The sequence below is a fragment of the Sander vitreus genome, chromosome 15, assembly GCF_031162955.1.
Source record: "Sander vitreus isolate 19-12246 chromosome 15, sanVit1, whole genome shotgun sequence".
Classification (NCBI taxonomy): domain Eukaryota; kingdom Metazoa; phylum Chordata; class Actinopteri; order Perciformes; family Percidae; genus Sander; species Sander vitreus.
In genome coordinates, this window is record NC_135869.1 from 3,101,755 (window position 1) to 3,128,200 (window position 26,446).

General features: G+C 41.5%; 1 protein-coding gene across 1 annotated transcript; it reads right to left on the reverse strand.

Annotated features, from left to right (window-relative positions):
• Window positions 1-70: 70 nt before the first annotated feature.
• Window positions 71-25,552, reverse strand: rab11fip4a (RAB11 family interacting protein 4 (class II) a). Its single transcript, XM_078270327.1, has 15 exons — window positions 25,336-25,552; window positions 17,120-17,207; window positions 16,403-16,491; window positions 12,470-12,618; window positions 11,494-11,655; window positions 9,460-9,594; window positions 6,257-6,292; window positions 5,869-5,977; window positions 4,527-4,630; window positions 4,026-4,166; window positions 3,381-3,462; window positions 1,631-1,768; window positions 1,401-1,547; window positions 761-904; window positions 71-554 (listed from the first exon to the last, which is right to left on the reverse strand). Exons 1-15 carry the CDS (start codon window positions 25,486-25,488, stop codon window positions 438-440), a joined length of 1,794 nt encoding a protein of 597 aa, XP_078126453.1. The 5' UTR covers window positions 25,489-25,552; the 3' UTR covers window positions 71-437.
• Between the last annotated feature and the right edge of the window lie 894 nt (window positions 25,553-26,446).

Sequence of the window (26,446 nt, forward strand, 5' to 3'; positions counted from 1 at the left end):
GGCGGAGTCCACCATTCCCTTGCTGGATTCAAATTGCCTTCACACACACACACACACACACACACACACACACACACACACTAGTGTGCCGCTAGTTCACTTTCACAAGTCACAAAACGCAGGTTAGCTCCAACTGCGATCACACAGCAAAAATGCGTCTACAAAACAAGACATGGCAATCATGTCTGAGAAAACAAGACGGGTTTATTTGGCTGCACCGTGAACGAACACACCCGCTGCTCTTCCGTTGCATTTCTGCCCTCGGTTTCCCTCCAGAAACCAGGCGCGTCGCCAAATCAACCAGGACTAAAATGACAAGGATTATAACTTTAAGGTAGGGGCTAATAGTCAGTTAATGGAAGATCCCCACAACTACAGTAATACAATGGTGTGGGTGTGTGTGTGTGTGTGTGTGTATATGTGGGTGTCTGTGGCGTTTAACTCTTGATCTCCAGGATGGAGGGGTTATGGTCGAGAATGGCCAGAATGATTTTGTCCATGTACTGCCTCAGACGCAGGTTGATCTCCTCCTGCTCCTTCAAAGCGTCGACCAGCTGAGAGAGACGGAGAAATGCATGAGAAGAGCAGTCCAGACCACCGTTTAGCCGTCTGTTGCTTTATTGACCTCTTTTGCCTTGCTCGGTCTGTCAAAGCACTTTGTAAACTCTGGTTTTGAAGGTGCTATATAAATAAAGTTATTATTATTATTATTTGTATTATTATTACTACTACTACACCCATCCACCAGCGGCACACTAACCTCATCCCTGGAGGCGTTGTCAATCTCCGCCGCCAGGCACTGGGCCTTGGTATGACAGGCAAACAGGTTCTTCGCCTCGTACAAACTCAGACTGAGAATTTGAGCGTTCAGGTCGTCGTTCTGATCCCGCAGCTTATAGTTCTCCTGAGGAAGCAAGAAGAGAACAGTTCCTTTTAGAGGGGATTGTGGGTCAAACTCTTGACTCGGACTTCCTTATATTAAATACCCACTGTTTCTGTAACGCACAAACACACGTGAACGCAATTTCAAACTTTTATCAGCATGACACAAAACGCTTAGTAACTGAATTTGTGTAGTGGAACTTAGGCTTAAAGAAATAGTAAATACTCTTATTTACTTTCTTGCTGAGATTTAGATAGGAAGGTCGCTACCCTATATATATATATATATATATATATATATATATATATTAAGAAAATTATTCTTCCTCTTTTACAACCTCTGACTGAATGCATTCATTTGTGAATGAATTCTATGTAATCACAGGTATTTTTCTTTAATTTGTGGAGCTCGTTTGTTTGACACAGTAATGGCGGGTTTACATCGGGGCAGAAGCTCTGCAAACGCCACCATATTTCCAGAGAACAAGTGATGGTGAGCGTGTGTTGTGTGTGTAAACCTGTTTCAGTCTCTTGACTTCGTGTTCCATCTCGATCTCTCTGGTCCTGGCGTTGTACTCCGACAGGCCCTTGCCCTGTCCTGGATGCTCCATCTCCAGCTTAAACATCTGCAGATACTCCAGCTCCCGGCGGAGATCATCAATCAACTGCACAGAAAAGATGCCATTTAATGGAACGGCTTTACATTTTCCATGTCACCTTTCTGTTATGTAGAGTCAGAGTGCCTCACCTCCTGCATGGCCTCCTTTTCCTTCTGAAACTCATGGCGGTTATGCCAGAGCTTGTCCATTATCTTCCTGTAGAGGTCCATCTCATCTTTCAGCCTCAGACCGGTGTCCTCCAGCTTGTCTGTCATCCTCTGCTTCTCCTGCACAGGAAAGAGGGCAGGAAGCCATTGTTGAGATAGAAAGCAAATTCACTCAAGAATAATTCGGCTTTATTACAATTTGAGTCTTACTTTTGTAGTGTTGGCCAATATTTATATTAGCTAAGTATAACTAGGGATGCACCGATCCAATGCTGATGTGTAATATCGGGCCGACTGAATCAAACAGCTGGATCGGGTATCGGTGACAATGGGGGCCACCTATTCAATTCAATTCTATGTTTGTATACTATATACATTATATACTAGAATTTTAATTCACGGTTAGTTATGACCAATTTGAATCAGAATCTGCTTAAATGGCCAAAAGTGTGAACACATTCAAGGAATGTGACTCAGGCTTTTTGTTGCTCTCAAAGTACACAGAAATAGACATACGGCTAAAAACATGGACCATGAAGCTGAACAAGGTAAACAAACATAGGACTACTGTGTACAGATGCAAGTTTGTAGATAAAGAAAGTGTATATATACACACATATACACATGCATACATACATACACACACAGCTCTATGGGGACTGTAAACAGTAAGACAATAGAGCAATGCAAAAGTGCAAATTGTGCTGGAATTTATTAAGAATTATTAATATAACAGGTTGGATATACATCTGAGGTAGGTGGATATGACAGTATATACTGTACGGTGTATATTTGACAGATATTTACATGTTTAAATGATGTGTTTAACACTATAAAATATAATAGAAAATACATACTTTTTATTAATGAGAAATTACAATTTACACTCGGTTGTTATTACACACAGGCGCCGGTCCTATTCATGCACAAATGGAGAGATGTCAGAGTGAGGGGGCAGTGAATGCTGAACAGGCGCCCTAAGCTGTTGGGGGGGGGGGGGTTTGGCGAACTGACATCTCTCCAGCTACTAGTCCACGCTCCGTAATTCGGTCCGTACGGGGACTTGAACCGGCGACCCTCCGGTTCCCAACCCAAATCCCTACGGACTGAGCGTCTGCCACCCCCAACATTAATCATTTACTGAAAGGTGGACACTTGGTGTTACAGGGTTATTGCACAGGGATTGGTCTTGACACTATGGACTGGTGTTAAGTGTTCATCATAGTGGCAGTCTGTGGGAAGAAACTGTTCTTGTGTCTGGTTGTTTTGGCGAACAGTGTTCTGTAGCGCCTACCAGAGGGGAGAAGCTCAAACAGGTTGGGTCCAGGGTGTGATGGATCTGTAGTGATGCTTCCTTTGTTGTAATTCCTGTTTATTTTGAAGATTTTTTTTACCAAGTTGCTAGTGCATGATTTATTATTTGAATAGTCTTACACTGCCAGACCTTCCTCCACAGCGCAGCTTTTTATTAAACACTGGTACTTGGTATCAGCCCATACCAAATCCCAGGTATCGGTATCAGGACTGAAAGTCAGATCGGTCCATCCCTAATTATGATAACACCGTAGTCACCAAAGTTATTGCTGAGATTTGGGAAGCCCACATTGCTAAAACGAGTCGGTCTGTAAACTGTGACGGATGTTGCTGAATACTTCCACTGTTCTCATTCCTTTTCTCTTGAAGCCTCTGGGTTGTAATAAACAGAATAGTCCTCTGGGTTGATCACACTCACCTGGTCCAATTTCTCAGTCTGCGACTTGAGTCTGCACACATTTAACTTCATCTCTCCATTCTCTTCCTCCAACAGCTGTATCCTACACACACACACACACACACACAGTCAGTACAGTATCCCACAGAACAAAAACTCTAGAGTACTTTACGTCTTTGACAAGTTCATGTTTACTGAATAAATTATGAAACTGGCGACACCATCTAACAGATTGGAGAAAAAAAATGTAATCCATGCACTTTTTGTTTGTAGCCTGTAAGGCGGCTGCTTCCAGCTTAGGTTTACTGTAAAAAAAAACAAAAACAAAAAAACATCTATAGAGAGCTGCAGACTTCTCATCAACATAACACAAAACACAAGAAGATGCATTAACAGTAACCTAACAATAGGCCCTTTCCAAACACAATCGTCTTGGGCGGCGCCGGACGGAGCCACAGTGCCGCTGCAAAATAGCCTCGGGAAGGAACGACCCTGCAGAGATCTGAGGAGCAGTTAACCATAGTCCTCAGAAATCCACCGGAGTTTAAAATGCCAACACAAAGAAAGCAGAAGGTAACGGACATCTGGCCGATAAGAAGAACATCCGGCGGAATTATGCAATCCCGGAAGTGGAACATCGTGGATACAGACTACTGATGAGTTTACCTGTTACAGAGCAGGTCTATCTCCATGTTTCTGTCCCTGTCCAGCTTGCTGTAAGCCTCCCGGTGCCTCTTGGTCTCCTCCTCCAGACTCTGATCTGCCCTCGCCTCGGCATCCTTCACCTGCTCCTCCAGCTCATGCACCCTGAGATGCAAACACAAACAACATCATCACATGCAAGTCAAATATGCAATGTTTAACATAGTGGCAATAATGCTGCCATCAGATTGGGTTAGATAAAAAATTATTCCAGATGAGGTTATGTAGACCTACGGAGCAAACCCTTAGACGTAATACGGCACCCTCAGTCTAAAAAAAAGCACATGTGAATCCATCATCTGTGAAACAGAGAATCAGACACACTCTGAATGAGAATGAGTAATATCACATGTGATCTATGGGATAAATTCACCTGCGGGCACACATGGTTTAGGGATAGTGTGGTTGGTTTTTATAAATAAATAAATAAATTAATAAGAGGATGCAGTGATTGTGTTTTCCTACCTGTGAACAAGTTGTGTATTCTCGTGTTTGAGTTTAGACTTGAGGTCACCATTGGCCAGACTGTCGCTTTCCAACTCCGTCACCTTCTTCTCCAGATAACTGACCTGAGAAAGACAACCAGGCTTTAAACTTCCACATCCTAACCACACACACATAGGAGACCTCAGGTGGAGATGAGCTCCTCAGGTTTCGTTTACTTTGTGTCATAGACATTCCTAATATCTGAGCCCTTTTATTAGGTACAGTGTACCTCCTCATAGCAAGAAATCATGTAGCTGCGACGCCAGGCACACAAAAGGTCAAGAGGTTGAGTTAGCTTTTAGCTGGTCTCCGGCTTTTATTCAGCAGGCTTAAACATGACAGTACCCATGTGTGTTGTGCAGTATGCCAGCATTCCCCCTCAAAAGGCTGAGGAGACAAGGTCATCAGTGTTTGTCAGTCTCTGTAGAGCCAGATTAAAAAGAGCTGGCAACAGAACACACACACACACGCAATATCCAACTATTACCTCCGCCAAGGAGGTTATGTCTTCAGTTTGCTTGTTGGTTTGTCTGTCAGCAAGATTATGGAAAAACTACTGGCCCGATTTTCATGAAACTTGGTGGAAGGGTGTAGCATGGGCCAAGGTAGAACCCATGCCATTTTTACATTTGGTGCAGATCCGAATCCCTGGGCGGACTGGATACACAAATTCTTTTTCACTTTTGTTTACACTGCGAGATAGGGCGTTTGTGCTGCTTTCATGTGGTGTCACAATAATCGGAATAATGAGTACGTGAAAATTCACACTGCATAAACATGGTGAGTGCCCTTCTAGTTTTATATGCGTTTACATTTTTTACTTGGTTACAGCTAAAACATTTGTTGAGAATAAAAACAGTATTAAAAACGGTCAGGGAGCACTGAATACTAAACTGTACCTACAATACTAAAATAATAAAATAGTAAAGTTTCCTTACGCAACGTCATTTAGCAGGAGCGTGCCTGCATGGGACACTCCAGCAGGATCATCCACCATGTTAGAAGGCACTCCAGCAACACTAACTTCAGTTCACTCCAATGGTCTGCACAGTTTGAGCTAACATACTATAGTGAAAAGGAACTCCATGGTGCAATCACGTCAGTTTGAAATAGAATGGGACTGTTTTTAGTAAATTGTTGAGTCCATGCGTCCAAGGAATTCAAAGAGGTATCCTACCCACTACAGCTATTGCTACTACCAGGCAGGTGAACCAGAAACAAACAGCTAATCATTTTAACGGGCTTTCATCCAAAATGTACAAAAACTGCCTGCATTTTTGAGTGTGTGTGTGTGTGTGTGTGTGTGTGTGTGTGTTTGTACTTTCTCTGTGATGTCGAGGTCGCAGGAGTCGATGCTGTCTGCGAACAGATCCTCTGTGCTGCTGCCCTGACTGGACCCAAACACACCGTGGTTGGCCTGGAACAGCTGACTGCAGGGAGGAGAGGACCCGTTAGGAACCAACAGCACAGACAGAGGACACCATTAGCCATTCTACATGATCACAATCGCGTACAGACTGTGCCAGCTTCTGAAACTGCTCATCCATTTTAGGACTCTTATTTATCACCCTGCAAAATGCTGAACCCATCATTAGGATCTGTTAAAAGCGAATGGTCGCCCCCCCTTCTTTCTATGCAAATGCAGATTTACTGCAGTACTTCCATTTAAAAAAAAAAAAGGTCTTCAGTAGGAAGGTCAGGTCGCTTACCGTCCAAATGCTGTGCTGGAAATCTTTCGATTAGGGCTGAAACACAAGAGAGAGACTGCGTCACACACACCAGGGCTGACGACTCTCACACATTGACACTATTCACGCGCTCTCATGCCGCACGTCTGTTTTCTCAAGCAGAGAAAAATGTATATTTATAACTGATAGCTTGCGCTGCCCTGGATACCTACATGGGAACATAACAATGTTTAGAATAAACAGCTGACAAAGCTAACACTTGTGTGGAAATAATATGACAGCAGGATAAACAATATGATGGGAGGATTTTTAAACCTGTAACTAGAAAATGCATTTCCTGCAGAAAATGCGTGGGAATGCTGAATAGCTAAAGCTAAACTGGATGAATAGCTTAAATCCGTAAGAAGAAGATGAAGTAGTGAGAGTAGTTGAAAAAGTGGAAATTGTTTTAATAAGTATGAATTTCATTAAAAAGTTAAAAGTTGACACTAATCTGAATTGTTGGCTTTAAAAGTTTAAAAATGACAAAATATGTAGAACATTGTGAGGTCTGAGTATATTTTCTAACTGATAATGACTCACATATGCAGAAATATGAAACAAATTGTATGAAAAATCTTAAAGCCCAAATGCATTGCACCGCACTGCTGAAACATCTGGAAAATTGTCAGAGATAGAAGCTAAACTGCATTACCTAAATAAGTGAAGAGCTAAAATACATTGTTAGAAAAGCTGGAAAATGAAATGTAATACTGTCCAAGATGAAAGTTGAAATGAATTACCTGAAAATTTCTTAATATTTAAAAAAGTATAAATAGTAGAAAAAAAGTTTAACAAGTCCTATCATTAGCTGAAAGAACTAAACATTTTAAAAGTTGAATGGATTTTAATAGCTGAACGTATGCAGAAGTTACAGAGAGCCAAAATAAAACATGAATAGCTGAACTGCTAAAGCTAAACTGGTTGAATAGCTTAAATCCGTAAGAATAAGTTGAAGTAGTGAGAATAGTTGAAAAAGTGAAATAACATCTTGATCAGGGACACACTGAATGATGTATCACAGTAGGATTTAACCCCAGATCTCCCACACCAAAGGCATGCACCATATCCACTACGCTATCATCTGTAGAGATGACTGGTGTTCCTTCAGCACTTATAAAGCCTGTCTTTAAACATTGATCACCACACCTGCTAATGCTAATGAGTGAGAGACAGTGCGAGAGAACCCTTCAAACAAGCCTTAATAAATCCACAACAGTACATGCTAATAAAACAACGACTTCAGCGTTAGAGACACACGGCCTTTGTGAACGAATCGGTATGAAGTTTATGTGGATAGACTTAAAAATGTGGGCATACCAGCGATTTAAATAAGTGGTTCGCTCTGCGTTTCGCTGGGAAATGTGGAGGACGTTTAACATGGCAGCGAATGGAGGAAGATTTGGAACTGTTGTCATTTGGAAGCTCATCGAGCTAAAAGTATAAGGCATATCGCATAACTGAGCACATTGGCTGAAACGAGACAAAAATACCTACGTTTTGATGTATAAATTGTGTATAACAAGTAGATATTGTGGGCGTGAGAGCAATTTATAGAGAGGGGACAAAGATTTTTTTTTTTAAGGCTCTGTGCTCTAGCTATGACATCATCCACTCTAGCTCGCCCCAATACACACTCATTATAAGCTCAAAAAAATCCTGAAATTATCACTAAACTTAAACAGCTTTTTCACAAAAACTGTAAAAGATATCAAACTGAAAATCAGTAGCTGGATAGCTGAATATTTTGTGAACATTTTAAAGTTTGTTTGGCGTCTGTAGGTGAAAGTATGGAAGGGCTGAACATTTTGGGAGCGGAAGAAGGATTTGAAGCATGCTCTCATTGACTTCAATGTTAAAAAAAAGTGTTAAAAAGTATAAATAGTAGAAAAAAAGTTGAAGTCCCATCATTAGCTGAAAGAGCTGAACATTTTAAAAGTTGAATGGTTTTAATGGCTGAATGTATGCAGAAGTTACAGAGAGCCAAAAAACGTACAGAAGACGGAATAATAAAAATAAAGAACCGAATAACAATAGTGGGAATGCTGTTGAACAGCATTCCCACAATAAGCCCAGCTGCTGCTGAAAACTAAAAAGGAAAAGAATTCTTAAAGTCCGGGCTGATGTCTTCTTACTGTGTGGTGTTTCATTCAACATGTTATTAATGATTTCAGATCCAGTCCCTCCTGTCTGTCCTCAGCAGCTGTCAGTAGCTACTTTCTCTGCACTGAGCATTTGTGTTTTTATCTCTTTACCTCCACAAGTTGATGGTTAGCTGCTGCTCTGTGCGCACAGGCCGACACGGCAGGCTCTATTTTAGTGAAGCCAGTGGCGAAGACCGATCGGAGTGTGCCCTGCCAAGCGCGTCAAAAATTCAACCAATCAGCATGAATTTGGTGTGACTCGCAATTTTGACCAATCACCAAAACTTTTCCACAAGTTTAACCAATAACCGGAGTTTCCCGCGACTTCAACCAATCCTAGCAGTCCCACATGCCAGACTTTACGTCAGTATGTGACTCTGTAAGGATCGACAAGCCACTGACACACACAGTATGTTCAAATATGATTCATTCAATAAATTATAATTTTTTGTCTTAAATCCACCAGCCATTTTCACATTATACCAACATTTGCAGCATCCTGAGCCTTTTTGGTAAGGTTCCTAGGAAAACTCAGTAGTAATTTTATTCTCCCCAAAACAAGTTTCCTTATTATTTTTAAAGAACTATACAAAAGACATCGCAACTTTTATCGCAATCTTTTACAAAAGCTCCCGCAAAATCAGGCATTTTGGGCAGCAACTATCTCATAAAAAGGCCACGAAATCCTGGAGGGACTGACAGACACTCATTTATCTGCCATGGGTTTTTCACAATCTGTTCTTTGTTGCTGTTTTGCATCTCACACACAGAAACACAAAAACTTGCAACCAGCCACCCCATCAGAATGGGATACGGTTGCTATAGCAACAGCTCAGGCTCACCCTTTGATGTGGGTGCAGCGTCTGGTGCCAAGAATGAATAAGAGGGTGGAATTGGGGTGGATGGCTTATGTGTATCTGAGCTTTGCGCAAATCGGGGAGATGCTGAGGCAGCAGCTCGAGTCTATCTGCCAGCCACCGCTGTTTGGTCCCGTGCAACCTTTGTGTTTATGCTCCTGTCTTCAAGTGTTGTGTGTTTTACCTGTTGGCCTTGAGGTTTCGAAGGCGAGCCTCCAGGTCGTTTAGTAGATTCACTTTCTTGCAGCACTGAGAACAGTAGATGTCCAGCAGCTCACTGTTATACAGCTGCCGCATCTTCTGAGGAGTCTGCCCAGCACTGCAAATACAAAGAACACATCGACATACAGACGTGACATGTGGAACTATGCTAGTCAGATTTAAGTAGGAAAGATGTTAAATACAGTTGGTTGCAGCAACAAATGCGTTAACCACAGCGTGACCAGATCTTTTTCTTCTCGCACTGCAATTCATTTTGAGATGCTCGGACCATCAATCAATGGCAATGGCACAATTCAACAGAGGCATCCATTGGCCCGTTTCACAGCAGAAAGGTTGTTTGTTTGTTTTGAAGGGCATAGTAAGCCAGCACCTGCCAGTCAGCGTCTGTGGTCATTCCAGAGAACACAGACTTATCTTGGCAAGCGCTTTGGCAAATTATCTGTTGCACTGATGGCTCTGGAGCATTTTAAAAAGGGAAGATGAATTTCCAAATGCCAAATTCATATGGTTAAATAAAAGGTTGAGGTGGATGATTCATTATTGGGCAGTTAATGTTGTACAATAGCTGCCTCTGTGTTCTTTTGGCTCTTTAAATGTACGGATCTGACCCCACAAATACAAATGACCAGTCTGGTGTACATTAGATTTTGCTTCATTGTCAGTGATTTTGTCAGAATACACGCATATAGTTGTTCGCAGCGCGTAATCGACAGAGCTCGGTTGAGCTGGTAATCTTGCTGCAGACCTGTTTCAGTGGAAAGTGAACGAGAGCAGATTCTCCTGTATGACAGAGGCTATTAAAATGCTATACATACTATCTGTGACCATAATGACAGCGGTTATGGTTTAACCTCAAATTACTCAATTATTTGACATGAAAATCTAGATATAAATCACGTGAGGCAGCCATCGGATCAGTCTGCCGCTGTATATTAATTGGCCGTGCAGACTTGATCGGAGGGTCAATCGCTCTTAAACTTTGACTAACTAAGACATTCAAAACATGAATCAATAGTGGAAATACAGGAATACAGTGCAATGTTTTTAATTATGTATCCGTCACACTGTCAGGGCCTCATGTCAGATGCCATTTTAAAAATCCTCTAATTGTCGCTTGGTGATACTTAACTGAAATAAGTAAAAATCAGATTGCTGACCAGAACTTTCGTAGATTGTATGCAGTCTTTGAGAACTAGAATATATAAATATAATATGTAATAATCTGTAATATAGGTTTTGTTAACAGAAAAGAAAAAAAAACCTTCATAGGGCAAAATCGGACTAATAAGTCTAAGACTAAAAAGTTTCTATAACGTCATGTTGGTCAAACATCTAAACCAATCAGCTCTCAGATCAGTGGAGAGCCAGGCCTTTCCCATCATGCCTTGAAGTATTTGCAGTTGGTGGATTTTGTGGAGTTATTGTTGCTTATGTTTGCATGATGTCAGAGCAGGTGGGACAGAAATCTAACCAGCTGCAATGTGCTGCGCTGTGCTGGCCTCTCAAACACTGATGCGTTATCACTGATAACATTAACAATGGCTCCGCTCTATTCAAGTGTCCAAGGGAGCCACAACAGGGTGACAGTGAGGCTGCATGAACAATACCAGCACCCTGAAAGTGAAGCAGCTAAAAGGAATTCAGCCATCATATATTTCATTATCTACACTTGTGCTTTTTCTACTGTGACAATGTCAACTTGTCTTCCATGAAAAAGGCCTTTCAAGCATACTGCGTCCCCCTGTTGTATGCAAGTAGTACTTGGCTTACTCTGTAAGGGTGTTTTTATATTCTATTCTCTTCCTCACTGCCATATGCTCAACGTTTTTTCTGCTGTGATAATATTTTAAACTTTCTTAGAATCAGAATGGAGTATGGAACAGGGACAGGTCAAGAAAAAGGAAACCAAAAAGTGACACTTTTACGTCTTGAAAAATATGCTTCAAGATACGAATGGATGCGATTCAGGGTGTGCGCTTCTAGCTCGACCACCAACCTGGAGGGAAGGGAGGATCCCAGGTCTGAGAAGCCATTTGTTCGAGAGTCATCTTCAGGGCAAGGACTGCTGGGGGTAAAATCCACATCCTCCCCCTCACCATAATCTTCAAACTGCTCCTCCCCGGAGATGACAGACGCAGACGCTGAGCCAATCAGATGTCTAGGGTTGCATAGCAGGAAGTACAGGAAGGGTGGTCCATTCAAAAATGCGGGAAAAGAACAACAAAATACCACAGTCAAATCTAAACAAACTTAAAGTAACCTCTTCTCTTGCGGTTTAGTCATCATATCGCTCCCTTTACTCACTTATAGATAAAGGCGATTCTAGAACATTTCAAAAGGATGGGCCAGGCTGGGGCCACATGCGATTTTAGGCGTACCAAATATACTCCAGTATGGGGACTAACCATCTTGACACATGAACACAATTGGGCTCACTGAATCCACAAGATGTCTTAGCTTTCCAGTTTACCCAATTTATGCAATTCCAAGACTGTTTATGGACCGCAGTGGGCAGAAATATTGAAATATACCTTTTTAAGAATAGGAGAAAATGACTTTAGAACTGCAAAATGTTTGCCCCAAACGGCATTGGGTATATTTGGATACCCATAGAACCTATTTACATTGGGATATCTTGAGGTGAGAGGTAAAGGGACCCAGTTTTTCCCCCTCACAAAAATTGTGCCCAATTTTGGGGCGTCATTCAGCCCCCTTCTCAACAAGCTGGCATGACACATTTTCTACCAATGGATGCCTTAATTGTGACTACTTTCATATGATACAAATATATTCACTTTATCCTTAAAACAGCCTTAGAAAGACTAGTCTAGTTAGCAGGGGGCCGGAGTGAGTCCAGACTTAATATTACAGGGGCACTGCCTCCCCCCTGCCATAGGGTTAAACTGCCATTACTTCTAGAGTCACTAAGTAGCCCCAATAAGGGCCCACTCCCAGATATTGCTGTGACTGACCTGTCTTGGCGTGTCGGATCCAAAGAGTTTTCAGCGCTGCTGTCCATGTCACACTCGCCGTCGACACCACAACCCTCACCATACACACTGCTTTCTGGGTAGGACCGCGTGCACATGATAACAGGAGGGCCCAGCTTGGCCTCACCGTTCTAAACATACAAACAAACAAATTGAAACATCAGCATGTCAACAAATCTGTACTAGGGGTGCAGTGATCAATCAACGTGGTCGACGGAAATCTGTGACCAAAGTAGCCGCCAACAAATTTAGTCATCAATTAGTTGGTGACGTCATCGAGCAGCGCCTCACAGTGCAGTCGCTGCCCGTGAGACTGCTTACATGAGGGAACAACAGCGCGAAGTTTTGGCTAAACCTTCAGGACAAACAAAACATAAGTATGGGAGCATTTCACCATGTTTGCCCACCTGTTATTGAAAAAGCTTATTATGCAGGGTAAGATAAAGACGCAAACTAAAAGAAATAGCTGCTGGCCAGTTTTCCATAGTATACAGATCACAAGAAACATTTATTGGCAACAACAAATGGAGAGCCATTTGGCAAACATTTTACCAATTGGTGGGAATTGCTGTGGACGAAGTAGGCTACATTCGGTGGTACACTGGTTAAGCGCGAATGGCGTTTAACCATCTATCCAGCTACTTGAAATAACTCCCGTTACTGTATTATGTCAACAGTTAACTTCATTTAATATTTTATGTGGCGTTTTCTTTTGCAGGGAATTAACCAAACGCTTGCCTCCCTAAGTGCAAATGTTCCACCAAAACAAGTTCTTTCCTGCGACTATTTTGCAGAGGCATCGTCACTACATCAGGAGCTTAGTGCCACCCAAGACTATGCAAACAAGCCAGATGGTTTTTTTTCTCTTATCCTGGAATGTATGTGTGGTGCAGCCAGACCTTACTCCAGCACTGACACAGCGCTGTGGAGATAGGTCTGGCAATGTGAGACTAGACAGTAACCCAGTAACTAGATCAGCAACACTTAGACTGATGCGACACCTTTTAAATGTAATTTCAAATATGATCTTGAACCTCTGTTATGTCTGTTAAAGCAGCAGCTCCATAGGTGCAGTTTAAAACCACATATCATTTGATCTGACATTTAATGTATTGAATAGATTTAAATTCAACTTGCAGCCACCTTATGATACTACAGTAGACTTCTAGCATTTGACCTGGAGATGGTCTGCTGTGTTGTTTTATCAGAAACAGTGGGAAGTAGCATGGCCTAGATCTGTGTGTCATCAATTATGCATGGGGCTGTCTGGCTTCACCCAACTGAGGTGCCCAGGCAGGGTACACACCCAGTCACACACAGTCACAGTCACACACCTTACTCCCGTTATTAAGACTTTGGTCTGTGATGGTGTTTTGTGTGCGGACACACACGCACGGGTCTCTGAGGGACTCCTGAGTCCTGAGTAGCTCTTATTCATCAATTATAGACATTTTTGTCTGAGATGAAGAGAAGTGTGTGGAGATATGGATTTATGAAAAAGACTAAATGGGGAATTTCAAATAGTTATTCCAGGGAAGTGTGCTCTAATGCGGACCTTACACTGAAAAAAATACTTGGTGCTCTACTGCCTGTTTATAAATCAACATCATGCCACCATAAAAACAAACAATTAGACATTACACTTTTTTCCATTCTATTCCTTTTTTTTTTGTAAGGCTTGTGGAGTTGCAACTGTCATCTACGTTTTAACGTCCCAACGCTGTGTAGTGGTGTTGTTGTGGGTTACTCCCTAAAGCAAAGTGTGCAGAATTGCAGCGTGTGTTGATTTCACAGGCGCATCCAACTTCCCCTCAGCAGACGTCTTTTAATCAGCAGAATAACTCAGAACACCTGTGTGATTCCACAAAGACCAACAAGCAAGCTGCAAGTTCCAGTAGGAATGATAAAAGTGGCAGATGTCCCGCCCCAACAGGTGCAACATAACTGACAGCAGAGTGAGGAAGATGCCAATCAAGCACAGCGCGCTCGCGCGCGCACACACACACACACACACACACACACACACACACACACCTTGGGATGAGAGTTAATTAGCCAAACTAAGTGAAAACACCTGTGTTGGTGGACCATGAGTGTACAGGAACGTTAGCAGATTATTCATATAAACTCAATCACCGAAATGACATGTTTTACTTCCAGGACTATACCTCTGTAAAGCCAAGAACACACCAGCACATGCATTTGATTATGCTAGCTCAAAATATTTAATCCAAAGTGGATCCACACACACACCAGCAGCACATTAAAGTAAGCACCATCCTGCTTCTGTGTGGAAATGTACTAAATGTTTTTTGTTACTCTCTCAATCACTCACACACACAGGCTTAAATGTGCATGCCACATGTCTCCTCTCCAGTCACACCGTGTGTGTTTGCGTGTGTGTGTGTGTGTGTGTGCATGTGTGAGTGTGTCATCCAAAGAAACATACGCAATCCTTTATCGTGGAGGTTGGACTAAAATCCACTGTATTCCTGAAGCTTGAAGGCTCAGTGTGGTGAACACAAGCATCCCTCACACACATGTATCACTGCAGTCAGTCATTCACACGGATGCTTTAGCTGGGACAAAGCCACACCTACCTCTCTCTCTCTCTCTCTCTCTCTCTCTCTCTCTCTCTCTCTCTCTCTCTCTCTCTCTCTCTCTCTCTCTCTCTCTCTCTCTCTCTCTCGTTGCTAAGCAACTGTTCATTTGGGCTCATCCCTAGTGGGGAATGGGCAGTCATACACTGCAACACACAGCAACTTATGATATATTGCATTTTCACAGATCATTTTTATCATTTATGCTACTTTCCATGCGGAAGTCCAAGCATGTTGCCCAAATCAGAGTTGTATGGAAGCTCATTTATGCCAGTAAAAGAAGAAAAAAAATAGATGTAATGTTTGTAATTATAGAAAAATGAGTAAAAACTGAATGGCAACATTTTTAAATAGAAGCCAAAAAAAGAGATCAAACTTTTGATTCATCATTTTTAATAACTATCTCATAATCCCCACTTTCCTACAGAAAAAAAAACATATAAAGAGTTGGGAATGATAGAAATACATTCAAAAAGAATACTTTGTTTTTTCTTTTCCTGGCAGAAAGGGGCTTTCACGGGGTCCCACTGTGCACATCACGGAACTTTCGGCGATCCGTGTTCATTTCACGGAATTCTGTGAGATCAGGTTGGAAAGGATTATCCAGACTGTTTACTGTGTGGCTTAGTCCATTCATACAACTTCCATTGGGAATCTATCAAGGCCTGTATAGAGTTGTGTTATTTTACATTCTGCCATATTCCTGCACACCCAGACAGGGAGAAGTTGGGTGGAGCTAAGATGGGAATTACATCCTATTTGCATGTGTCCTAAGGACCTAACTTTTAAAGATTATTTTTTGGGGCATTTTAGGCCTTTATTTTCATATGACAGATGAAGACATGAAAGAGGAGAGAGAGGGGGAATGACACGGAGCAAAGGGCCGCAGGTCGGAGTCGACCCCGCGGCCGCTGCGTCGAGGAGTAAACCTCTATATATGGGCGCGTGCTCTACCAGGTGAGCTGATGAACTACACACAAACACTATAAACACTGAAACAGTGAATGAGGAACCACACAGAGGCGGGCAGCATCCTCTACCGAGGAGTTTAGGGGGACAGGTGGAGAAGCTTGTGCAATGCACAATCTGGGGCACCTGGTCTATCATCTATCACTCATTGATGAAAAGGCATCAGTACTTGTGCTTTGTAATCCCCCCCCCCAACTATGAATATGATAAGTGCCTAGCCCCACCTTTGAAGGTGGTCATGCTAAAAATGCACTACAACTTCATGAAAATTGACTGTGACCCTGTTATTCTATATATCCACCTTGGAGTTATTAAATAGGCTCAAAGCTTCACCATTAGATTGTACCTGGTAAATGTAACCGTTGTCAGTAACAGACGGCTGGTTGGAGCTAACGCTGCGAGGACCCACAGCCATCTTCAGTATCTCCTCACAACCTGGCAGGAGGGGGGGCGGGATGGAAAGAAGAAAGGAAAAAAAACAAGAGGGGGAGAAATCAACTAGAACACAGTATTAGGGCTACACAATCAATCGCAATTTCATCGAAATCGCAATATGGACTACTGCAATCTTCAAATCGCTGGGGGGGGGGGGAATACAAATTGTATCCTACAGACTAATGGAAACATGTTTTGTACAGATCCTCACAAAAATCCCGCTATAATCATTTACATTTTTTGAAATTTTCATATTTTTCAATGAAAATAAGAATAATGATACAAAAATGATCATTCCCTCCAATATCCTGAATCATATCGCAATTGCAACATCAGTCAAAAATAACAGCAGTTGGATATTTTCCTGATGTCGTGCAGCCATACACAGTATGCTACATCTCAGGTTGGATATTGACAGTTTAAGGGAATAGTTTTCTCATTCACTTTTAAAATACAATATATAATATATATATAAATATAATTAAAATATAAGACTGGAAGCAAATAGAGACAGCTAGTCTGGCTCTGTCCAAAAGGTAACAAAAAGCCCACCTGTTAGCACCTCTAAATGCAGATAAAATGCGGTATTGAGCTGACTCATCATTTACACCTACTGTGCATTTCTTACCTTTAATGGCAAACACTCCGTGGCAAAAGTCTTTAAAGTTGATCTTCCCATGAGCGTTAGGATCCAGGTACCTGGTTAACTTCTTCACCTGCAAGAGACACAATTCACTCAGAGATCTGGATATATGGACACAATACTGCGCCCTCTATGCTCAGGCTGTAACTTCAGCCATGTGAGTACAACCCTCTTCAACTTCCTGCTGCTGTATATCAAATAGGCCAATCATTCTTAAACGTGTTGTTCATTTTTAGCCCTGTTAGTGACGTGGCTCTATGGGTGTAATTGTCTGTTGGTTGGTCATTACACCACGTCTTTCATTTTGTTTATTTGGTATTCAGAGTTCCATGTTCCCCAGATGATCATCTAAGCACAGGGATTTTCAACAGGGGGGTTCCAGGACCCCTAGGGGCTACTCAAAGTCAATGCAGGGGGGCCTCCAAATTATTGTTAATTTTTGAAAGTTTTTTCAACAAGAATCCAACATATTATTAGCAAATACTGTATAAATCCCCACTGCTTACTGGCCTACAGTATAGGTAAGGTAGTCACTCAGGTCATACAGATGTGTGCCACATGTATGTTTAACATTAAAACATGATTTATGAAATCATGGCAACAATTTATTAGGCTATTTGAATAGCTTAGTATTCTATGCAAAAAAAGATATGTATAAAGGCTTTAGGCCGCCCTACACGTTATTGTAGGCGCAGTTTAATATGCAACTTCATTTTTTTAAATATATGTAGTAGGGGGTCCCTGCTCCATCTCTCTTTCAGTTAAGGGTCCTTGGCTTTAAACATGTTGAAGACCCCTGATCTAGCGCCATCTTCAGGGCAATATGTTTATATGCCCCACACTTGGTTTATGACTAAATAATCATCAGCCTCAGCTGTACTTCCTAATGAGCAAATGTTAGCATGCTAACACGCTAAACTAACGTGGTTAATACACCAACCATTATACCTGCTAAAACATCAGTTTGCTAACATTGTGACTGTGAGCATACAGTATGGCATGCTAACCTTAGCATTTAGCTCAAAGCAGCACTGTACAGCGTATGAGCCCCACGCAACAATTTGGGTAACTTTTGCACGACATTCACACCCCCTCCCTGAAGCGTAGAGGTGAGAAAGGAAGCAGAGTTTGAACTTGTTCTGCTTTCCTTCTTTACATAACTATCTATCACTTGTGCCAACACTGTGAATATGTCCAGGAAAGTCTGTCCAAGTGTCCGCTGTTATCACCACATTTAAACAATTTACAGCGTCCCACCCTTCTCTAGGAGTTTGTATTTTCTAGGGCTGGGACGATATGTTTTTGTCCCGATTTCTTTCACGATGCATGGGTGCCGATTCGATTTGTATTGCGATTTTCATTTATTGCGATTCTAGAAGTATTGCGATTTTCTTTTCCTTCTTTAACAAAAACAGAAGTTGAATAATACACTTCTAGAGACAATATATCATGAGACATTTCTAAAAACTAATTGTTTTCTAAAAAATAATGCACATCACATCAGTCAGTCAGTCCGACATTTATTTCATTTGTAAAGAAGTACATAACATGGATTATCTGCATTTTCTGCTTTCGTTCTATTTTGCTGGAAACAGATATGATTGTGTATAGTCGCTGTCGGCGGTACCGCATAAACAGAAAATAATTAGGAGAATCATTGGTAAAAGAAATAATAAAAAAATCCTACTCCTAGTATTTTCTGTAGGCGGGAGGTGGTGGTGGTGAGGGTGCTGGTCCTGCAGCCATTGAAAATGTCTCTACATAGGACGCATCTTTTATACAACAATAATTAAAATTTTCAGTTTTTCTGAAGCTGAATGCAGATCATCACAGTCAGAGCTGCAGCTCATTGTAAAATTATGCAAATATACTGTAGTTCTGCATCTGTACTAAAGTCACATTGTCATGACAACATATCCTGTATATCCCCTGTCTATGATGTATGAATGTCATCACAGAAACTCTTTTCTCCTCATTTAGAGAGAATGGAGTCAGTCACCGGGTTCGACATACACACTAATAATCTGATTACTGTTTGATTTAAGAGTTAACATGACTTAACCACGGTGTGACACTTTAAGTGAACATTAGCATTCATTTTGTGTGGCGTTACGTGGCCACCTGACGAATATAAGTTCAACTTTTCACTCTCCTTTTATCTCTGGTTTGTTCTCCACCAACTCCAAATGACCCACGATTTTCAGCAGCGAATCTCTAACTCTGTCTCTCTGCTGTTTGCTGCTGAGCAGGAAGTGTACAGTGAGAAATGGTGAATGGTGTGGGCCGTAAAAAAATTTTTTTTAACTAAACAGTGAGCTGAAAGTAAAATGCTCCACAGAGCTGTGAGTCTAATGCCCTTTTCAGTTTTTAAAAAGGATTACTGTCTACTGCTGTCACATGAAAACTGCTCGTCTAAACTGAAGATTTCCAGTTTCGTGACTGAAAAACATGAAAGTGCACCGCTGATACCGACCACGTTTACTTGCACACAATATTTCAGTTTTTTTTACCTTATTCCGAAAAAGACAATATTCTGACTAAGCTGTTTACGTGGCTAATAAAAGTGAATGTTCCACTAATATTCCCGTAAACATGCCATGTAAAAGTAGGATTTTTTTCTGTCCTAAGTTGCGATGTTCGCACATATCCAAAAACCTGTTGATATCAAAGTCTTTCATTATGTTTAAAAGTAGCTGTGTTTCTCCTTCCGACCAGAAATGTGGGCTTTTCTTCAGGGCATGCATCACTACCGCAGCTCTGCAAACTGTTGGCTGGTTGGTTTGTGTACAACAACCATAGCAACGCACAGAGCTGACCGTTAGCAGTAAACAGGTAAGAGGCCGTAAACTGTCCCAAACTGGGATAAAAACCCTGATTGAGACGCATATTCCGAATGCGCCAGCCTGTGTACATGTCTAAAGAATGCTTCTAAAACCCCATAATACCGGTATAACCCACGTCTTAATCGGTAAATGCTATATTCGGAAAAAGGCCTTATTTGGAATATCCAAACGGGATATGCCATTTACATGACCCACGTAAAATTCTAAATATTGTCATATTCGGAATAATAGTGGAATATTAGTGTGCGTGTAAATGTACTCAACGACATCCTTCTGCCCATTCATCAACTACTCTTCACACAAAGCTGATGTGACATTTCCTTTGGTTGAAATAAGTCGACGGTGACACGCAGACGATTACGGCTCAGACTTTGACAGGCAGACGTTGCGATGCATACCATCGGACACAGGCTTTGGTCTTAAAATGAGCTTTGGTGGGAGAGGGTTTCTGAGTCGGGATGAATACATCAAAGTGTATACTGTGGAACAACCTGTGCATCTACACAGCCGCATGCTGTCTGCGGTGTTATCTCACACGCACAGTCACACACCCCAGAGCTCAGTGTCACATCATCACACAGGCTTAACACTGCTCTGTGCCGACATCAAACGCCTGCAGACAGGCAGAAACCAGTGTCTTATATACATCTGAAACTCCATTTGTATTCATCTCTACTGTGTTTGTATTTGAATTCAGAGATGTATGATGCATGAAAAGTATTGTCCTATCACCTGTCATAATATTAAGAGATGTCCCACAATGTACATGTAACATACAGTAAAATTAGTAAAGTCATTTTAGATGCATCTGCATCCACACATGTGCATCCTGCACTTTAGCTGTGGTCATAGGAAGATTAGAGGTTAGTGTTAGGGGGTAAGGTTAAGGACAACCTCTCTTCACTTTTAACAATACTGAACAACATACTAAAGTTCAAATATAGTTTTCAGCACTTAAGAGACGCTGTCCACTTCAAAATGTCCCTGACTGTGAGCATTATCCCCCTTGATGTAGGGTTTCAACTGATGATTATTTTCATTATCAATTAATGTGCCAATTATTTATTGTTTGTTCTACAAAACGTCAGAAAACAAGGACAAATGTCTGTCGCACCCTAAAATGTTGTATTTGGTCCCAGCAGCAGTCAGTTTCCAATTACATAAAACATAAAACATTTAAAAATCCAAACAATACTGTTGCATACTTCTGAAAATGTTATGACCTAATAATTACTGTTTAATGTGAGAAGCAGAAAATGTAGGGCTAAAATTAGCAAAACAAGACCCAAGTGATATTTTAGTACACAAATAATGTTTTCGCAGTACAAATACTGAACAAATGCAGTAATAACAAACATTTGATTAAGATGCATTATATGTGTTTTGGTAACTATTGTATTTGTACTGTAAATAATCCAATGTGTGCAGGCATGGAGTACAGGAACAGCAGCGTGGTGGAATAAACATGTTGTTTCATACTGTGTGTAGCAATCTGACGCTCACTGCAGTAAACTAATCACCATAGAAACTGATGTTTCCGGATGTGTCGTCGTTTTCTAAATAACAACCAATGTAAATACAGGACTGGTGCAGTGAGCACCATCTCATAGGCTGTTTTCAGCAGCTAGGCGGATCATTCCATTACTTAATAACCGACCAATCTGCTCACAGACTCCTGGTGAAGCTCTCGTCGCCATGGTGACAAAGAACACAGCGAAGAGGGGAGCTGCGAGAGGGGAGGAGGAGGATGGAGAAGTAGCTACCTCTCAGTACGACGGAGTTATTTTTAGTAATGTGTTCAGGGTGCTCAGCCGCCATGACAGCTCAAAGAGAAATCTACAATCACTGTTAGATATCGTTTATCTGTGATACTCAGTGCAACCAGGACTTAACCAAGCCTACGTTTTACACAGCAGTCTCCAAATAACCTGGTGTGACCAAACACGTACAAACCAAACGAGAATAACAATGCACTTGAGGAACTGGGTGGTAGTCTTCTTCAATGGGAATGAGACTAGTCTATCCCTTATCTGAAAGCCATAATTGCACGTTTAAGCCAATGAACTACAAAAATGGTGCATATACTTTCCATTACTGCTCACCTTTTCCCAATGCCTACCACGTGTTTTAAGATTCTAATTCTTCCAGGCGGCCACTGGTTTGAATTCTTTCAGCAGGATACGGAAATCAACATGAAGCCTGCTCGGGATAGGTATCGGTAAATGCACACAGCTTTCTTGTGTTAATGCGGTTGCAAACAGGGTAAACACGGAAAACACCAAATGTTTTAGATGTGGCTGACAAACAGCCATGCACTCCTAACACTCAGTCAGAGCTGATGTAAACACACCAACAGGCAGGTTTTTTTTTTTTGAATGACCTACTCCACATGACAATAACGTAACTTTGACCAAAAAAGAATTGCATTATCTTGTTCATGTAATGAATGACGTATTCTAACCACATCTCTTCAGGTGTACTGAAATGAATGAAATAGGAGACAATGTTGGCATAAGCACACACATTTTCAGTTACAATCCACAATTTAATCCTCCATATGTATCTATATTCCATGACAAAAAAGGCTTCCATTGACTGTGACTGATAAACTGAGCAGAGAAATTGGAAGCAGCTCTCCCCAGCCATCGCTCCAAAAACACACCAGCCGGCCAGAACATTTAAACGAATGAAGATCGGTACAGAATATGATGATATTATAGATTATTCGCAAGCTGCAGGATCATGGTTACCAATCAAATGAGAGAGAGCAAGAGAGAGAGAGAGAGCCGTGGCACGGCTGGTTGGTGCTGAACCTGGGACTGGCACTGCGCTCTCCATGGTACTGAACCCCTGCCGGTACAGTCAGCCCCAAAAGGGCACATCAGGTCCGACATTTAGATATCTGGAGTACCTTTGGAGCTAGCCTCGCATTGCCAGACCTTACTCCACAGCGCTGTGGAGTAAGGTCTGGCTACACCACAGATCCATTCTGGGCCAGGAGAAAGAAAAAAAAACACTCTGGGTTGTTTGCATTTCTTTGAACCAATCACAATCGTTTTGGGCGGCGCTTAGCTCCGGGCGCAGCGACCGTGGCTCTGCGCGGGGAAGGAACTTGTATTGATGGAACATTTGCACCACGCAAAAGAACGGCACATACAATAATAAATGAAGATAACTGTTCACACGATACAGTAACGTGAGCTATTTAAATTAGCTGGAAGCATGGCTAAATGTCACTTGCTCTTACCAGTGTATTGCATGTACTTTTGTCCACAGCAGTCTCCACCAATCGGTCACAAAATGTCCCGGTTAGATAGTAATAGATAATTACGTAAACATATTATTTGTAAATCTTACGCTGATGTGGCGTCTGGAGACACATAAAATCCAGGGTCCAGACCTTCACAAGAGGTTGCTAGAGGAGACAAGATCATGACCCAGGTAGGAACTAAGAACAACACTAAATTCTGCTACACAACAGGCTGTTTATTCTTTGGTGAAAATACTGAACAGTCAGATCGTCAGGCCTCTAAAATGAATCAAATAAAACACTCTGTTCATAACTTAGAAACATGTAACCTGCAACAAGGGGTCACCGCTGCTCACCGGGAGATATTGCTTAATGCAGGGCCACAAGCTATATAATGTTAGGAACTATACTGCCCTAAATGAAGAAGTACTGCACCCCTTTTTCAGCAATGTTAGGTTCCACAAGTACATTACGGTGTTGTTCTGATTCAATGGCTGTTGCTTGACCAGCTAATGATGAAATATCTGCAGTCTCTTCACCTAATTACAGGTCGTGTTAGATATACCTATGACAAGCCAATGAGAACTCAGCTTCAGGGCTCCCTATCACTCTTAAAATCGTGGAAACAACTGCAAAACTTCCCTGTCTGCTTCGCTCTTGTGAACTTCTTTAGCTTAATATCAATTAGGGGTGGGAATCACCAGAGGCCCTCACGATAAGATACTATTGCGATTTTTAAACATATTGCAATATCCTGCGATATATTGCAATTTATTACCTTTTTTTCCAACTTCAAATGTTTTCCCAATTTCAAATGATGTCCCCAAAAGACAAACTGACCAACACATGTATGATAATAGATCGATACTTGGCGTCTGTGTATCGATACAGTATTGCCATAGAAAATATTGCGATACTACGCTGTATAAATTTTTTCCCCCACCCCAAATATCAATATAATATTCAATTACAGATTATTTTTTGGGGGGCTTTTTCTGCCTTTATTTTGATAGGACAGCTAGGTGAGAAAGGGGAGAGAGAGGGGGAAGACATGCAGAAAAATGGTCACAGGTCGGAATTCGAACCCTGGACCTCTGCGTCGAGGCATAAACCTCTCAGTACATGTGCGCCTGCTCTACCACTGAGCCAACCCGGCCAACTGGAAAATCAATTAAGAAAGTGTTTATTGGTAATATAACCAGACAGGAATGTTCATTTGCAGCTAATCAAGTGAATTAAATACCTGACAAGTTAGTCAGAGTACTACATCAAATTATGCAAAGATCATATACAAATCAAATATTGTCATTAAGCACCCTTGTTTATTTACTTCCAGAATTTCCCACAATGGCATAATACAACAGAGGGCATAAAAGTGATAGATACAACCATATAAACGGTATTATTCTTGTATGATTGTTGAACATTTGTGCAAAAATTGGTAGCACCAGAGATTATGAGCAGCAAACACCAAAAACCTCTTTTGTACCAGTTTTTTGGTCACTGTAATATGTTCTGCATTTACACTGCAGTGTAGATGTGCTGGATCACAGTCTGATGTCACAGGATACATTAAGCCAATAATGGATAGAGCAATATACATCACCAAATGGGTGCATATTGGAAAAAACACAAAAACATTTAAGTGACTCAATACTGTAAAGTACAACAAGCCAGTTTGGTAGGCGTTTGTAATAGGAATATTAGGGAATTTATATACAGCTATTCCTTTTTTAATAACAGTAATTACCAGTGTTATTTCCCTCAAGTTCATTCAAAAATGATTTTCTACAGTTATAGCTTGGGGAGCAGCTGTTAAAGCCCCTAACGTTACTTCTGCTGGCCTTGTAGTGTCAGTAGTCTAACACACAGCAGTGCATCTGACAGACTGAATGAACGTTAGCAAACATGACATATAGTCATATAGCAGCACAACAAAGCAGAAAATAAGCTACTAGCTAGCTAATGTCTCGGGAATTAGTCACTAAAAGCTGACACCACTAGCACACCTGTTTAAAACAGTGTCAGTCGCCACTTGTTACTAATGAACCTTGTCAAAACGTTGGTGGAAAAGCAGCTAACGTTATCGGTCCTCCCCAGCCTCTCACCTCGTCTCCTTGACCGAACTGAAGACCGAGGTCCTCCAAGTGCTCCACCCGGATGAAGCCGTCAGCATCCTCGTCACACACGTCGAAAACCTCCTTGAGCCTCCTCAGAAACTGCAACAGCTGCTCTTGGTCGGGAAAAACATGTCCTTCCATTGTAGAGCTGGCTTCGGATTTTTCCTGTTAAAGACTCGCTTTGACGGTCGCCATCATCGTTCCAGTCCTCAGCTGCGCCGGAGCGACCGCTGCTGCTTGTTCAAGAGGCGCGAGAAGTTACGGAAAAGGGCGATGATTTACGACTAGGACACGAGGCATTGCGTCACAAACCGGCTGCTAATAATAATCCAGGTGTGTTACCACCCGCCGAAATAACGTGGTGATATACAGCAGCTGTTTTAATGGCCTAACATGTTTGTGAAAGCGTGTTCCACCTCCAGCTGCACTGAAAACCATCTGACGACGTGTGAAAAAGAAAATATTAACAATTATAAAAGTACTTATGGTAGGTTATGAGGTACTAGTTCAAGATTATGATTTAATGGGACGCAGAGGTGAAACAGCTCCAGAAAGATCTTAAAAAAACTAAAATAACCAACCGTTTCGCTTTTGTGTTGAATTCTCAGACAGTCACAGTATGATTTAATGCCAGACACTAACATTTCCTGCTAGGATTAAATGGGAAATGCAAGTGGACTTTAATATTTTGATGTAGGACATCTACATTTTAATGTACCATCTCATTACTTAGACATAGGAATTCAATAAACGTTTGACTTATGTCTTGTAATGTGACCAACTCTCTCTTACAGGGTTTCTGCAGGTTTCACCAAGTCAAATGTAGGCATTTTTAAGACCATTATGAATGAAATGTCTGTGGTACAATCCTAAAGAGACTCGCGCCAATAACATGAAAGCTGATTGGCTGCGATATAAGTTGCATGTTGGTCTCATTTGTAGTCGTAATACAGCAAAATTATATCTGGACTAGCGGAAGAAAGAACTACAACCCCAGAGAATAACAAAAACCCTGTCTTACTATTTCTTTTCTAGTTTTAGCATTCCTACCATTTTTTCTTTTCCTGGCAGAAATGGCCTTCCATAATAGAAAGGGTTT

What these genes read in the sequence shown, in the direction of transcription:
- rab11fip4a (XM_078270327.1), bottom strand. Translation starts at nt 25,488, where the DNA reads ATGGAAGGACATGTTTTTCCCGACCAAGAGCAGCTGTTGCAGTTTCTG. An exon ending in CGGAGTGTTTGCCATTAAAG is followed by an intron (nt 16,492 to 17,119) that starts GTAAGAAATGCA and finishes CCCTCCTGCCAG; the next exon opens with GTTGTGAGGAGATACTGAAG. An exon ending in AAGTCAAGAGACTGAAACAG is followed by an intron (nt 905 to 1,400) that starts GTTTACACACAC and finishes TTGCTTCCTCAG; the next exon opens with GAGAACTATAAGCTGCGGGA.